We start from the raw sequence: 17980 nt of genomic DNA on the forward strand, positions 1-17980 counted from the left end.
AACAGTGTAAATTCTTTCCAAGTGTAATAACTTCAAAATAGGTTTTGTTTTCATCTTAATGTGGGTTTTTTTTGTTACTAACAGTTAATGATTAGAGAATAAAATATCTTTTTGGACAATAATGGATTAATATAATCACTACTACAAATCCTGAGTTTGAATTTAAAAAGAAAAATTATAAAAGTGCCTGTGATGGCGCTCAGAGCTCCTGAACCTGAGCACAGCAGCTGTGTGTACCAAATGACATCTGTCTCATTAATAACGTCTTGCAGACAGCTTGTACCTCCATCAGTGCAAACACAGAAACTGTATTCTGGGCTAACACTGGTGCTGAAATGCAGGAAGAGGCTGTCTTCGTGCTATGTGCACCTCTTGTTTAGCCTAGAAGCTAGAAACTACATACAAAGATACACTAGCTTTACATTATGTATGAAAATCAGATTTCTTTCCTCTTAAACTGAATGATCTTCCACAGTATTCTATGATATGCACAAGTCGTCTTCACTGGTCTGTACATATTAGTACATGACGAATCACCACCCTCATGAATCTTCTATTGATTTGTCCTTGTTAAAAGATACAATTTAAAAACACATTTAATTGAAATAACTTTATTTTGGAAAACCTCCCAAATAACTTGAGAAGACAAATACTTTACACTTTGAAATTAGAAACAGGTTTATATCCCAGACTGAATCCAATGTTCACTCTTTTATTTTATTTTTTTAAGTGTTTTTACCTTCAGGCTTTGTAAATTAATGAGTTTCTGGACATTAGACCTTTAGAACTGGAACAATCTTTCCCCAACAAAGACATAATTTTTCAGTTTAAGATCAGAGTCCATGCCTGTGTTGGGACTTCTACAATACAAAACACATATCACCAGAATTCCCATTCTGAAATTCTATACACATTCCAGGCCAAGGCTTTTGGAATCTGCTTATGAAAACAATCACAGCAGACAGCTTCAAGTTTCATTAAATTCTTCCCTTTACATTTCAGTTAACATCCTTGGGTTTGTACAAACACGCCAGTATGATAAAAATGACCAACTTAAAGTAGAGGTAATGTGTCTTCCCACAAACTCTCCCAGTGGACTCTCAGGAGTTTATTTCTGTCTGGAGGTTATAATCACCAGGGTAAGGATCCACTTTCCTGAGCTTCCTCAGTACCACTCAGGTAACAGCTTGCATTCTGGACAAAGCATCCACACCATCCAGACTCTGAACGGTAGCCGATAAACATGAGGTCCCAAAAACCTTTGATCCACTTACAGTCGAACTTGTACTGTTTTGCAGCAACATTAAAATCCTTCTAGTTCTGAAAACCATTTAAAATCCTTGCATCCTGTTTCTTCACAAGCATTAATAAGAGTAATTTATATTTCATACGTATTTGCTGAAGTCCTTTTTTTACATTCAAACTGGAGCAAGAAGGAATAGTTTCCATTTTGATGAGACCCCAACCGTCCTGTGGTTGAATTCACTGTTGATGATCACAGCAGGCATGAATAATTGCCTTTCATCACTACAGGCGTGGCCAGTACTGTGACATGTCTGTTTCATTTCCTGGAACTTGAACTGGAACTGAGACACCAGGGGAAATCAAACCTGGTAAAAGAGAGAACAAAAGCTTTCAGTGGTGAGCCATTAAAAGCGCCACATGTCGTATAACAGGTGTGTTAGAATGACTGCAAAGGGGCAGGTGCAAATATGTTTAACACAAAGTCATGACCAGGTGAAAGTCTTTCTGTTCTATACTGATGAGAATCTACACTGTGTGTCTACACAGACATTTGGTGCTGATGTTCTTGAACACGGAGGTCAAAGAAAGCCTGTCTGAGGTCCTAATGTTGTTAGTTAGTGTGAATTTATAGAAAGAAAACACTGAACCTCGTTTCAGCATTCGGAGTAAGTCAGGACAGTAAATATATGAATTTATCTTATATGCTTATGTATAAGAAAAACTCTGAGAATGTTGGGACATATAAAATGTCAATCAGATCAATCAGTTTGTTGATGCTGCATATACCAGTAATAATCTGTCACAGCAGATAGCTGTCTCCCCGAGCCCTATTCTGCCCAGCTAGCTCTCATGCCAGTGCATTGTATAATGTTGTTTTGGCATATACCATTTGCATTCAAGGTGTCCTGTGGACCAGGGATATATTGGCTATAAACAGTTAGGCATGTCACATACACTTTTACTTTCACTCACTGCTTATGTTTAAGCACCAAAACTTACTTAATTGGGTTTGCACAGTAAAATAAGTTATTTAGGTTCAGGTAAAGCTCATTGTGAAGAGTGTAAGTAAAGCCCTTCAGAAGTGTAACAGTACACATTTAAAAATGATGGTTAGATGCCGTGAGCATGAATGATTTAATTCAATTTAATTTATTGAACTGAATTAAATATGAGCACACACCAACAACAAAACACCATTACTGGACACCATGATGTTGACAACAGGGTGTTCTCTCCATGCTCTTACTGTCTCTCCACTATGTCGAAGTACTTTCTCCTAAAGAACTCTTTCTAATATTGTTAGGTCGTTACTTTGCAGCATAAACATGCGATGGGTGTTGGTGTATGTTGCTGATATGTAAATAAAATGTAACTAAATTGAATGAATTTGAATTGAATTTAGATTAACTTAATTGAAATTGAAATTGAACAAAAATCAACAAAAAGCACTTTGAGCGCTCAAGTAAAGTAGAAAAGAACCGGTTCATTTATTATTTAACTACGTTGTTATGGTCAGTCAAATAATTCAAACCCAGACTGACAGACATGACAGGCACAAAATGTTTGTATGTCTGAATGTCTGAAACCTGTAAGATCAGAAGGGATGACATAAAGTGCCATAAAGGCGCAGCTTCATAACTTCCTACCTGCTGACGATGTTGCAGACGATGTCATTGATTGGTTGATGTGTGGCTGCATGTGTGGAGGAGTATATGTCTCATAACTTCTTCCATTTACAGTGGGGCTGGTGGGCAGCATGCAGGAATAAGAGGTCTGGTTGGATGTCTGAAAACATAAATTAAAACCCCTTAAAAAGCAGAGTTTCATATTCCAATGTAATCAACTTTTTCTGGTATGTGCCAGTAACCACAGATGCAACTGAGATGACACGTGAAAATACTATTTTTCTTATTTTATATAATAACTCTTTATGATGCTTTTATTGTTACCCCAACTGCAGAAACAAAAGAATTTTCCAAATATGACATAAATATTGTATTTCTTATTCTTATTTGTTGTTATTCCTAACTCTATTGGGTTTTTTTGTTGTAATGTGAGGAATTACACCAGGACTTCAGTTCATTTCCTTGACAATGTCACTTTTATATCTTAACGCTGGTCTAGGGTAATGAGACACTGATCCTACAGGTTACTGCAGAATGGTTGCCTGGTTTGCTCTGAGCAGATGGAAATGGTGTTTACATAGTGCTTTGTTATCTTACTGACCACTCAAAGTGCTTTAGATTTGACCATTGAGCACTTTATTCTATGCGCTTGTTGCACTCTAGCTGCCTTACATGCATAGCGAGCACAAGACACATGTCTTCAGACGGAGGGACTATTCAGTTAAATCCAGAGGAAACCAAAGCAGGCACAGGAAAAACAACCACCACAGAGAAACCCTTTAGCCTACATTATAAATTATAACCCGATAACACAATTGCAACATTGTGCACTTTACTTTCCTAGCTCGGCAATCTAAATTTGTTTTCAATCAGTCATTCTACTTTATAAAGTTACTTTTGAAGGAAGAAGAAGGTGTACTTTATTGATCCCCGTAGGGAAATTCCTCTCTGCATTTAACCCATTCACTCAGTGAAGCAGTGGGCAGCCATTGGGCGCCCGGGGAGCAGTGTGTAGGGTATGGTACCTTGCTCAGGGGTACCTCAGGGTAGCTGTTCAGGGGAATTGAACCCATGACCTTCCGATCATGGGGCCACCACTCTACCTACTGAGCTATCCCTGCCTTTTGCCAGCAAGAAATCCGGCAAAGACCACAACCTTCAAACGCTGCAAGATGTACAAAGCATCCCGCCAGAGGGTGAAAGTGCAGCATTTTCACAGCTCTATTGTGGTGGACAGAAACTGAGCCTAAATGTGAAGCTTTCCATTTACTGGTCGATCTGTGTTCCTAACATCTGTCAGTCAAGCAAGGCAAGCAGTGTGTGCCCAATAAGACAATGTAAAAGCAGACATGAAGTAAAACCTACCAAAACAAGAAGAAACTTTTAGTCACTTCTTGTGTACATTCACTATGGAAGCCTTGGTAGTAAAGCTTCAAAAATGAAGAGTGGACTATCAACTGATGTTGGGTAAGGTTTGACAAAACATGCAAAAGTGACAGGCTCCAATACATATTTGTGAATTAGCACATTGATGGGACAAACTAATCTACCATGCTAAGTGCTTTTAAATCTCCCTGAAGATATTGACAGGTAACCATGCCACATATGGTTAATTCAACTGTAATCTTTTGGTTATTATCTTAATAGGGTTTAATATCTGTTTTTGAATAAAGGTGTAGACCTGTTTTCTGAGCTCATTAAAATTATTTAAAGAAGACAGACTAAAAAGATACTTTTATAGAATAGTGTAGTGAGGGTTTTTTCCTATGATGGTTTTAGTATTTAGTATTTTAGTATTTATTTATTTATTGTCATTGTCAAGAACAATGAAATTGCGTTTGGGGCTTCCATACAACCCCAAAAAAAGAAGAAAATAATAAATACCCCTTAAAACCCAAGTGTACATATTTAACCCAGTGTGACTCCAATGCAATAAGACAATCCTTAGCAATAATGTTCGTAGAAATTCAGACAAAGACCTGAGAAACATGACAAAATACAACAATGCAACCCATTCAATATTATTGTACTGTGAGATATGATATCAGATATGATAGTTATCTATTTAAGAAAGGGGGGGGGGGGGGGGCAGGAGGGGGAAGAGAATAAAGATATGATGCACCAATGCAGACCAGTTCATTGCTATTAAGAAGTTGGATATGGTTATTGTCCGTGAGAGGGGGGCAGAGAGTTCAGGAGCCTCACAGCCTGTGGATACAGGCTGTTGGCCAGTCTGGATGTTCTGGCCTGTATAGACCTGTACCTTCTCCCTGAGGGCAGCAGATGGAAAAGGTGGCGCGCAGGGTGATGTTGGTCCCACAGGATACTGTGCACCCTCCTCAGACAGCGAGTGGGGAAGATATTACTGATCTCTGGCAGACTTGTTCCAATAATTCTGCCAGCTTCTTTGGTCTGTCTTGCTGGTGTGTATGCATGATGCATATGACTGAGATCTGCTCTATGCTACTGGGTTGGCAAAAAAGAGCCCTAGGTTTTCCAGCGCCTTTATGCAAACTGTTGACTATTTGTATATTGTTCTATCCTGTAATTTAATCTTACTTGCATAGGCAGGCTGGCAGCCATACTGAAGCTGGGCATTGCTGGGAGGCTATAGCTGTTGGACAGAACTGGATCTGACCTTCCCAGCATGGATCCTGATGAAAAGGACACTAGATAGACAAAAATGGAAATATGGATAGAGCAACAATGTGAAATTTTAACAATACTGGAGGACATCACAAGCAAACCATTTATGCAATCAACAATCACTGTCCAAAGTATCCAAGTATCCAAGCATAGTGGGGCTGGACAGCACATACCCAATATGATGGGAAAAGTAACTGCATAATAAATGTAACTGGACTGCTAGTGTCTGACATTACAGGCCCAGATGAGTTTCCTTTAAACAATATTAAAAAATACTAGTGTGAGAGAGAAAATATACATTTCATCTAAAATATGTTCACAATATAATTCATTGACAAACTACTATTGTTCTTCTCTGCTCCCTTGTTGTATGTCTTATAGTACTACCAACTGCTCATGAGTGGAATATCCTGAAATCACTGGTGGCACTGTGTATATGATCATGTGCATGTATCTACAAACAAAAGAAAAAAAAATAGAAACAAATTCATAAAAGACATCCACACATGAAAAAGGCCCAGATGGACTTTGTGTGAAGTATTTCTTGAGTATCTTTGTCAGTACCTGGTGTAGTAGGCTGTGGTAGAGGCTGGTAAACACTGGTGTTAAAGCTGCTACTGATTGGAATATGGTTTGAAGGGTTGGACACCTGACGACGTTGATTTCTCAGCTTTTCCTCTCTTCTCCATTTTGCTCGTCTGTTGGAAAACCAAACCTGCATGTAGCATGAGATATAAGAAAAATAAATCACTGATCATAAAAAAGACAAAAGATTGTAATCACAACATTTCAGTAGGGTTTAAAGGTTATCCTTTAATTTCTTTTTTGTTAGTCATTTCTTGTTTCCATAAGTATACTTTTGCAAGTGTGCTTATGGGAACATCAAAGAAAGAAAGTCTGTTTCTATTTAAACTTTTGGGAAGACTGCTTCAAATGATCTTCAAAAATTCTCCAGCATGATACAGAATCTATTTAGTATTTAGTTGTTTGAAAACCTTTCCATCTGCAGATGATTTTCCTTACTGCTGAATCCTTTATTTTAAGTGATTGAGAGATTTGCTTCTTTTAACTGAATTCCTTTGAGTCTTCTTTCAATCTTATGGGCTGACACTATACACAGACAAGATGCTCCACTTCTAATCTTGAAGCCCTGATTCAAATTATATAAGACGTGTATATATGTCAGTATAATGATTTAACCCATTTATTTAAATGTCATTTGTAAATACTCGTTTGTTTCAAGAAGGTCAAATGCTCACACGGTAAAAAAGGCAAACATTTCCATGTGACATAATTTTTCATCTTACTGTACACACGTTCTTTGTAAACCTAAAAAAAACCCCCTAAACATCAAGCATACCTGTATTCTTGCCTCTGGAAGGTCTATTTTGTTGGCGAGGCGTTCTCGGGCAAACACATCTGGATAGTGTGTCCTTTCAAATTCTAGAACAAAATAATTTACACATTATGTTGAATGATTGTACTATTCAGAGGTGTGGACTCGAGTCACATGACTTGGACTCGAGTCAGACTCGAGTCATTAATTTTATGACTTTAGACTTGACTTGAAAAAATGTTCTAAGACTTGTGACTTGACTTGGACTTTTACACCAATGACTTGGGACTTTAAATTGGACTTGAACCGGTTTACTTGAAAAGACTTGATATTTCACCCCAAATATAAAATTTAACATGCATATTATATAGAGATTGAAAATGTGACGTCATTCAGGGGTAGAACCGCAAAGGATTCTGGGAACTCGTGGCAAGCGGTACTAGCGCACGCAGGCTTTCAATTGAAATCAGTTACACAGCGATAAAAAGAAACACAAAAATGTCAAGAAGCCGTTGTATTATTAACTGCAATAGCCGGTCACATGACAGCCACGGGAAGCCGACGGGTAAAGAGATCGGTTGTTATCGGATTACGTCGTTGAAGAGAAATTGTTCGAGCCATGTTTCCGAAGTAACAAAGAGGCGACTGGATTGCAGCCATTCAAAGACCAAATATAACGTCCCAGAACACTCCAGCTCACAGGTTAGTCTGCTCCAAGCATTTACACGAAGGTCAGTCTGCTGTTGTAGTTAATACGTCATTTTTCATAACATAATTGGTGATATAGGTTACAAGCAAGTCTGGCGCTGAACAGAAATGGTCGCGCTATGCTCCTTTGTTTATTGTGCATAAATAGTGAATTGTCCTGACACAATATTGCATTTCGCTTCTGTTATTATGGTACATTGACAAAAACATACTTTTATTCACAGGATAAAACAGTTGTTTTGTATCACTAATTGCCCAGTACGATTACAGCATACAATATTATTGTCACTGCTACATTTCTGTGATGCTACCAGAAATTATTTCCACTGCTAATTAATTACCATTGAGCTCAAAGGTCCTATTAATAAACGGTTAACGAATGTGTATTTATGACGACGATTTGTGAGACTGGTAAACTTATGATACGTACGATGGTCTTTACTTTCTACACGGTGCGTTTCAAGGTCCTGTACCCATCCGTCGGTAAACTGTACCTGGGCTTGTTGCAGTGACCTGAAGTTACTAAACTTCATGAGTGTATGCACTCACTCCAAGAACCGTATGATTATAAATATGCATATAAATATGCTACGATGAGATAGCTGACTTCATCTAACTAGCAAATGTTTTCCAGGCTACGTTGGTGATGCAGTTTTTTTTAATGTGTATGATATTTTTGTCATGCGATTTTAAAGCCGGTCCTACAACCGCATCCAAGAACAACATGCAGCTTATCTCAGAACTGTCGGTGAAAATTATTCTTGGAGCTAGGTTTAACTGAGCTGCATTTTAAAGAGGTGCAATTTCACAATTTGTGTATATTTTCTAAGTTCATTATTTTGTCATGTGTTGAGAAAAACACAGATTTAAAAATTACATGGTCTAATATTTACATTTAGCATATAACTGCAACATGCTTTTCTCTCTCTTTTTTTTTTAAAGACTCAAAAGGACTTGAAATTCAAAGTTTCAGACTTGTGACTTGACTCGGACTTTTACACCAGTGACTTGAGACTCGACTCTGACTTGCCTGACATTACTTGAGACTTGACTTGAGACTTGAGGATAAAGACTTGAGACTTACTTGAGACTTGCAAAACAATGACTTGGTCCCACCTCTGGTACTATTACACATTAATTACACAATACAGTATCTGTTTTGGGAGGGCCCCTGCTTCAAATGGACTGAAAACATTTGAAAAAGCTATTGCACAGCCCTTTTTAAAATCTTATTGACCCCTTAAAGCACCTTTGCACTACATTTACCACACATACAGAACACTTTGCAAATCAGTAGATGTGAGGTGAGTGGGAGTAGTTAATAACACAGGTCCAGCTCATTTGTGATCTGACAAGCAAAACAAAACAAAAAACAGTTTAAGCACAGGTTTAACACTTTACAAATGTTGCTCTTTGGAAACCTCATGGCAACACAGACCAAGGAGCAGCAGCAAGAAAAATAATATGTTCTGATACAAGGGTGAAGGCTTCAGACGGACACTGAGAACGACTGTTCTCTGAACTGTGACAGGTCAACCACAGATGTGCCTCTTTGTTGGAAACCATTCTGCCATAACAACACAACTGTAGACCTTTGTGAAAAAATACACATTTAGCCCAATTTACAGATTTGATTTAAATAAGATTATTGCAGCTGTGCTATGTTCATAAATGCACACATACCCGTCTGTTGCTCTCTCATTAAGTCTAATATTTCAGCAGAAATTACCTCCTGAAAGATATTTTCCCCAAATCTACAGGGAGTGCAGAATTATTAGGCAAGTTGTATTTTTGAGGAATAATTTTATTATTGAACAACAACCATGTTCTCAATGAACCCAAAAAACTCATTAATATCAAAGCTGAATGTTTTTGGAAGTAGTTTTTTAGTTTGTTTTTAGTTTTAGCTATTTTAGGGGGATATCTGTGTGTGCAGGTGACTATTACTGTGCATAATTATTAGGCAACTTAACAAAAAACAAATATATACCCATTTCAATTATTTATTTTTACCAGTGAAACCAATATAACATCTCCACATTCACAAATATACATTTCTGACATTCAAAAACAAAACAAAAACAAATCAGCGACCAATATAGCCACCTTTCTTTGCAAGGACACTCAAAAGCCTGCCATCCATGGATTCTGTCAGTGTTTTGATCTGTTCACCATCAACATTGCGTGCAGCAGCAACCACAGCCTCCCAGACACTGTTCAGAGAGGTGTACTGTTTTCCCTCCTTGTAAATCTCACATTTGATGATGGACCACAGGTTCTCAATGGGGTTCAGATCAGGTGAACAAGGTGGCCATGTCATTAGTTTTTCTTCTTTTATACCCTTTCTTGCCAGCCACGTTGTGGAGTACTTGGATGCGTGTGATGGAGCATTGTCCTGCATGAAGATCATGTTTTTCTTGAAGGATGCAGACTTCTTCCTGTACCACTGCTTGAAAAAGGTGTCTTCCAGAAACTGGCAGTAGGACTGGGAGTTGAGCTTGACTCCATCCTCAACCCGAAAAGGCCCCACAAGCTCATCTTTGATGATACCAGCCCAAACCAGTACTCCACCTCCACCTTGCTGGCGTCTGAGTCAGACTGGAGCTCTCTGCCCTTTACCAATCCAGCCACGGGCCCATCCATCTGGCCCATCAAGACTCACTCTCATTTCATCAGTCCATAAAACCTTAGAAAAACCAGTCTTGAGATATTTCTTGGCCCAGTCTTGACGTTTCAGCTTGTGTGTCTTGTTCAGTGGTGGTCGTCTTTCAGCCTTTCTTACCAATACTTTCTCTGAGTATTGCACACCTTGTGCTTTTGGGCACTCCAGTGATGTTGCAGCTCTGAAATATGGCCAAACTGGTGGCAAGTGGCATCTTGGCAGCTGCACGCTTGACTTTTCTCAGTTCATGGGCAGTTATTTTGCGCCTTGGTTTTTCCACATGCTTCTTGTGACCCTGTTGACTATTTTGAATGAACCGCTTGATTGTTCGATGATCACACTTCAGAAGCTTTGCAATTTTGAGACTGCTGCATCCCTCTGCAAGATATCTCACTATTTTTGACTTTTCTGAGCCTGTCAAGTCCTTCTTTTGACCCATTTTGCCAAAGGAAAGGACGTTGCCTAATAATTATGCACACCTGATATAGGGTGTTGATGTCATTAGACCACACCCCTTCTCATTACAGAGATGCACATCACCTAATATGCTTAATTGGTAGTAGGCTTTCGAGCCTATACAGCTTGGAGTAAGACAACATGCATGAAGAGGATGATGTGGACAAAATACTCATTTGCCTAATAATTCTGCACTCCCTGTATACAACTATCTGAAATGCTTTTCAGCAACAGTTATATAGTATTTTCAGTATATCAGTATTTTCAATAGTATTTTTGCAGACATACATGTTATAAAAAGAAAATCACTCCTCTTCACCACAGGAAATTCCTGATTGGATAAATCCAAAACTTCCTGAGCTGTCATCAGTTCAATCCACTTCAATGTTATTTATATTTATACAGCTCCAAATCACAATAACTGTTGCTACGAAGTGCTTTTCATTGTGAGGTATAGGCCCGACAATGTTAGAGAGAAATCCCAACAATCACACAACCCCGCATTAGCAAGCACATGTCAACATGGACTGGTTCTTATAAAGAGCTTTTCTACTCTACCTGACCACTCAAAGCCTTTTATACAACATGCCTCATTTACCCATTCACATGCATACACCTTTTTTTCTGTGCTTATGTGCTTTCTAACATTCACACATGTTCATATTTTGATGGATGCATCGGAGAGCAACTTGGGGTTTATATCTTGCTCACTGATATTTGGCTTGCAGACTGGAGCAGCCAGGGAGCAAACCACAAAACTTTCGATTAGTAGGTAACCTGCTCTACCCCGTGAACTACAGCCCAGTGATAAGGATCCAGCCCTAACTATATACTTTATCAAAAAGGAAAGTTTAAAACCTAATCTTAAAAGTAGAGAATGTGCCTCTCTTCAATATCCAAACTGTGAGCAGATTCTCCAAAAGAAGGGGTCTGACAGATGAAGGCTCTGCCTCCGATTCTACTGTTAAACACTCTGGAAACCACAACTAAAGATGCAATCAGAGAGTGAAAAGCTCTATTAGGACAGTATTATGTTATGGGGGTTCAGATATGATGATGGATTTTAATCTCAATTCTGGATTTAACAACCAGCCAACAACGAGAAGCTGATATGAAAGAAAAATACTTCCTCTTTCTTGTTCCTGTTATAATTTTTGCTGCAGCATTCTGGATCAAATGAAGGCTTTCTAGGAAATTTAGGGAACAACGTGATAATAATGAATCACTGGTTTTTGAACTAAGTTTAAGCATCACTCTGAGATAGAATGGTTCTAATTTTAGAGATATTGCCCAAATACAGGTTTTATCCACACCACAGTTTTATCTGAATTTAGAAGCAGGAAGTTAGAGGTCATCATAACCCTTATGTCTTTAAGACATTCCTGCAGTTTAACGAATTAGTATCTGTCATCTGGCTTAATTGATAGATAAAGGTAGGTGTCATCTGCATAGCAGTGAAAATGTATCAGAATCAGAATGAGCATACTTTATTAATCCCTAAGGAAATTATATATGCTATGCCTTTTAATGATAATCCCTGAGGGAAGCATTTATAATGTAAACAAAATTGGTCTATTACAGAACCCAGTGGACCTCCATAATTAATCTTGGTATTTGAATCTAATTCAATTCACTTTTAGTTATAAAGAGCCCAATCACAACAACAGTCAAGGCATAAAGAGGTTATTGTACTCAGCCCTGAAAATCTTAGAAATATGGTGTCTAACCAGATTCTTACTCTGGACGGCATTACCTTGGCCTCCAGTAACACTGTGAGGAACCGTGGAGTCTTTTTTGACCAGAATAGGTCCTTCAATGCACATATTAAACAAATATGTAAAACTGCTTTTTTCCATTTGCACAACATCTCTAAAATTAGAAACATCCTGTCTCAGAGCGATGCTGAAAAACTAGTTCATGCATTTATTACTTCCAGGCTGGACTCCTGTAATTCATTATTATCAGGATGTCCTAAAAACTCCCTGAAAAGCCTTCAGTTGATCCAAAATGCTGCAGCAAGAGATTTCTCCTGTATTGGTTTCTCTTCATTGGCTTCCTGTTAAATCAAGAATTGAATTCAAAATCCTGCTTCTCACATACAAACATACAAGGTCTTAAATAATCAGGCCCCATCTTATCTTAATGAACTTATATTAACATATCACCCCGTTAGAGCACTCCGCTCTCAGACTGCAGGCTTACTTGTTATTCCTTTAAAAGTAGAATGGCAGGCAGAGCCTACAGTTTTCAGGCCCCTCTTCTGTGGAACCAGCTTCCAGTTTGGATTCAGGAGACAGACACTATCTCTACTTTTAAGATTAGGCTTAAAACTTTCCTTTTTTCTAAAGCATATAGTTAGAGCAATAGGTGTATGCTGGTGGGGGACTCCCATAAATCATTCAGTTCTTCTTCTTTAGTCAGCTTTCTCACTCACTATGTCTTAACAGACCTCTCTGCATTGAATCATATTTGCCATTAATCTCTGCTTGTGCTCCACAGCGTGTCTTTTGTTCTGTTTTCCTCCCCTCAGCCTAACCTGTTACGGCAGATGCCCGCCCCTTCGTGTTGGTGAGCCTGTTTCTTCCTGTTAAAAGGGAGTTTTTCCTTCCTACTGTCGGGGAAGTCCCACTGCGCTTGCTCGTATGGGCTCATATGAATGTTCAGTTTTTCTCTGTATGTATTATTGTAGGGTCTACCTTACAATATAATGCGCCTTGAGGTGACTGTTGTTGTGATTTAACACTATATAAAGAATTGAATTGAACTGAAGAAGACTCTCCATTTACATGATCAAACTGGAGTTTAGTTGATAGATATGATTCAAAAGTCAGGCTTATAAAATAATTAAAAGGAAAAAAAGGGAAAATCAGGATACTTGGAGAGGGTCTTTATCTAAGCGCTTAAATGCAGACTGCAGCCTTCTTTCTTTTCTTTTGTTTGTGTTGTTTATGGTATCAGCAGAAAAGTGTTCATTATCCATTTTCATGCAAAGATGGATAAAAAAATATTAAACTAGTTTGTAATGCATGCATTACAAAAAATGTAACTAATGGAATTCATTTTAACACATTTCACAAAGGACAGAGTTTCCAGGAAGAGTTCCAGTTTTGGCAAAATCAGCAGGCACATATAGGAGGTTGTATTGTGTAGCTTTATGATGTTATGGTGAATGCCAGAAATTACCTTTTTCTAGTGCTTCTATTTGGTCCTGTGTAAAAGATGTTCTATTTCTCTGGAGCTTCCTCTTCAGCTGTAGTCTCATCTGAGTCTCTTCTGAGTCCTCACCATTGGTACAAACTGATACTGCGTTCTCCCCTCCCTCTGCCTGTGGACACTCTGCACCAAAGAAGAAAACAAGAAAACACACACCAAATGTCGTGACATTACTCCAGTGTTTCATTTTTTTATTTTTATTTTTTAAATCTTACTATGTTATGTTGTCAGACTTTGGAATTTCAGCACATAAAGGTCTTGTATCTGATTACCAGATGATATTGCATCTTGGTACTATACTGTATTCAGAAGAAATTTATGTTACTATTAACTAATTTGAACCAGATTTAAGAAGCCAGTAGAAGACATCAATACTGTGTTGCTCCAACCAAACCTTGTATGTAGGGATGTCTTTATTGTAGAAAGGTCCTTATCCATGCACTATGTCCTTACCATGAATTTTAGAGTAGAGCCCCCAAAACTGAAGTGAACTTGTGGAGTGCTGCAGGAAGTGGGAGACTCCATTTAAGTTGGTATCATGTACTGGGGTATGTCTTAGATACACACTTGTGTCAATAACATGAAATGTATTAATTTTTTCATGTAACTAGCTGATAACCTGATATTTCTGACATCTCTAAATTAAACCAATTGAGTTTAAAAGCACATCAGGTAGGAGATCTACAATTTGGTCTTTGAGCATACAGGAGCTCCAGCTCCCTGTGGAATGCATGTTATTTGTGGTGCTAGCCTAATTATTCATTATCCCCAACAGACAAGCGCTGCACAACAGAATGAAGCTATTGCTCAGTGTCATAGTCAGTCAGGCAGAAAGAGATGGAAATGAGAGCAGACTCCCCCATTCCCTCTGGCACACATACACACACAGGCACAAACATGCTGTAGATGGATAGGAAGGCAGCAGCCGTGGTAGTATAGCATGACTTTGTTTCACTGTTGTACTCCCAGGGTGCTGCAGGAGGGGCAGCAGCATATGAGCCTACTCCATACAACAAATGGGGCCCTCATCCACACAAATTGAAGGAAAAGAAAAGCAAGTTGCAGATATCGACGCTATAAAATGTAAACATTTTTGCATGTGGACAATCTATTTAAACACACTGCCATTGAACAAAACACTGGGGGAAATAACTTTTTTGTAATTTGATAAAATGTTCAAATCTTGTCACGTTGCCACCACCACTAAATGTAATAACACAAGGAAAAGCATGACCTATAGGGCACCTAATGTGAAGTAGGGCAGACTCTTTACTTTGAAAGCAAACAGTTGCAAAATTATACAAAATTTCAAAATTACGTCTAAAACATATTTTGTAATAGTTGTTTGGCTTGTCCTGTTATGAAAACAATTATGAAAAACAAATGTAATTAGCACATCATTTCTTACAGTGGTTTGCTGCTGTTGGATGTCACTCATATTGTACTCGTACAAAACACTTTCTAGCAGCAAATGCTGGTTTATAAATCCAGTGACACAGCCCATTTAAAATGACCAACTAACCTACTAAGCATATTATCTGAACTGTTGTAAAGCAGTATAGCACAGCACTGTGGCAGCACATTGGGTCAAAGTTGATAACTTCTTTGTGTGTTTGGATAAAACATAAAATGGGGAACTGCATGAATTTACAATGAAGTAAAATGCCCAGAAAGCATTTCAGCACTTTTAGTGTAGTTTAAATAGTGACATTGAAATAACACAAAAAAGGAAACCCGTATTAGAGTAAATACACCAGTTAATAAATCGGGGCGATATGCTGTCATTGGATGAGAAATGATTTCTTCGGTGAGCGTTTTGAATGAAATTTGTTGACGTTAAGGAATCTGTGTCTAGATAGATGGATAGAATATTATGTAGAAAGTGTGCACCATTAATTCAATTCATTCATTCATTTATTCAAACCACACTCCGTACGTATGTGTGCGTGAGCTGTAGCACAGCCAATCTAATTAACCAGATTTTTTTTTAAGAAGAAAAAAAAAACGCTCAAAAATGCTGCAAGGAGTTATTTTTTTCAGGTACATAAACTATGAAGTAGTCAACAAACAAACGAAATGCAATATGCAAAACATCCAAGAAGAGAATCACAGACAGAGATGGAACAACTTCCAACTTTGTCCAACAGTTGAAGTTCCATAAAGAAAGGTAGGTGGTGCTTCTCTTTTGCTACGATGAGACAGCTGACTTCATCTAACTTTGTGATGTCAACTAACTTTAATGTGATATTTTTGTCATGCTATTTTAAAGCCGGTCCTACGAGCGCATCCAAGAACAACATGCAGCTTATCTCAGAACTGTCGGTGAAAATTATTCTTGGAGCTAGGTTTAATTGAGCTGCATTTTAAAGAGGTGCAATTTCACAATTTGTGTATATTTTCTAAGTTCACTATTTCGTCATGTGTTGAGAAAAACACAGATTTTAAAACGACATGGTCTAATATTTACATTTAGCATATAACTGCAACATGCTTTCCCCCCCTTTTTTTTAAAGACTCGAAAGGACTGGAAATTCAAAGTTTCAGACTTGTGACTTAACTCGGACTTTTACACAAGTGACTTGAGACTTGAGTTGAGGATAAAGACTTGAGACTTACTTGAGACTTGCAAAACAATGACTTGGTCCCACCTCTGGTTAGAACTATTACTATAAAAACTACTGTAATCTCAAAAAATAATAACATACATTTCATTGTGTTTGAGACTCTACATGTTGCTTATTCATATGAGCAGATGGTTTGAGATATATCTTCATTCTGTAATGCCAAAGATGTTGATCTGTTTCATGAAGCCGTCTACTCTCTTTGCAAAATGTTTTGCAGTTTCTTGGAGAACTGAGAGAGCAAACAAACAGCCCTGTAATTTCTAAAATGGTGTCTTTTACCTGCTTTATATGAAGATATTACATTGAAAATGTGTGAAGAGAAGAAGAGACAATATTGAATGCAAGATAACAGCTATAAGCTAAATGACTGACAGCATGAATGGATGGTGGAAATGTGAAGTATGAAAACAGTAAGAAAATAATTCACAGCACATGAGTTAGAACAATTCATTTCAAATTGAAGCCCTCATAACCTTTGGAGCATACTGCTAATCACAATTGAGTTTGCTCAGTTGTGATTGCATAATGTAGGTGTGGAACCTTGGTTATTGATATTTCAATATTACTCGCGCTTTTGGGAACTGTTGATTTTGTTGTCCTTCTACTATTAGTATACATTTCCAGGTCACTTTATTGCTTCATTGCTGTTCTGAGTTTTCCGAAACCTCTACTTTATTAGGATGTCCCACACAACCATCTGTAGACAGCAGACAACAGTTCATGGAGTGAAAATGCTTATTGATGCCAGAGGTCAACAGAGAATGGCCAGACAAACAGTAACTCAGATAACCAGTCCTTTTAACCAATATATGCAGTAGCGCATCTCCTAACTCACAACTTGAAACTCACAGCTTGAATCAAATGGGCTAAAGCAGCAGAAGACCGCACTGGTCACATGTCAGATATGGCTACAATTCACATGAGCCCACCAAAATTTAACACCAATTCAAAACATTTGGTTTTTGTAAAATTAGAAATCGTCTCTTCTGTGAACGAATTAGTGAAGAAGAATCGCAGTGTTACTTTGAGTTAATGTCTCACCAGTGGCAGAGAGTGCTGTCCCAGGATGCCATCCTGAGCGTCCTCCCCAGCTGCTTTGTGCATTGAGCATCTTGAGTTTGTCAAACATCCCTTCAGCTCCCACTGTGCCCATTGGTTGCTTGTCACTAGCCAAATTCCTAAGCACTCGATTTATTGATGAAACCTGGTGACAAACACAACAACATAATTACATAAGACACACTTTAGTTGTATATTGTTGTCATTGGTGGGTTGAGGATGTAGCACTTGTGCAGGGCCAGAAGTAATGATTCCTCCTTGCTTGATAATAAAGAAGTGTTTGTGTAATTAAAATCTCCTCTCTCTGTGGTTATTGAGGTACGCTGCTAGACTGCAAACAGTAGGAGAAATGTTGGAATCACAGCTAGTGCAGCAAGCAGCTGATATGGCACAGATGCTGGCAGAG

General features: G+C 38.2%; 1 protein-coding gene across 1 annotated transcript in view; it reads right to left on the reverse strand.

Annotated features, from left to right (window-relative positions):
- Positions 1-601: 601 nt before the first annotated feature.
- LOC308392423 (paired box protein Pax-6-like) overlaps positions 602-17980 on the reverse strand; it is a 30626-nt gene continuing 13247 nt past the window's right edge. Inside the window, exons 5-11 of the mRNA XM_080875469.1 lie at positions 17557-17719; positions 13862-14014; positions 6877-6959; positions 6081-6231; positions 5430-5539; positions 2892-3030; positions 602-1610 (exon numbers count right to left, since the gene is read on the reverse strand). Coding sequence (XP_080731595.1) covers positions 1528-1610; positions 2892-3030; positions 5430-5539; positions 6081-6231; positions 6877-6959; positions 13862-14014; positions 17557-17719 — 882 coding nt within the window. The 3' untranslated portion in view covers positions 602-1527. The remainder of the gene's footprint in view (positions 1611-2891; positions 3031-5429; positions 5540-6080; positions 6232-6876; positions 6960-13861; positions 14015-17556; positions 17720-17980) is intronic.

This window comes from Rhamphochromis sp. 'chilingali' (assembly GCF_963969265.1).
Source record: "Rhamphochromis sp. 'chilingali' genome assembly, chromosome: 2".
In the NCBI taxonomy this organism is placed as follows: Eukaryota; Metazoa; Chordata; class Actinopteri; order Cichliformes; family Cichlidae; genus Rhamphochromis; species Rhamphochromis sp. 'chilingali'.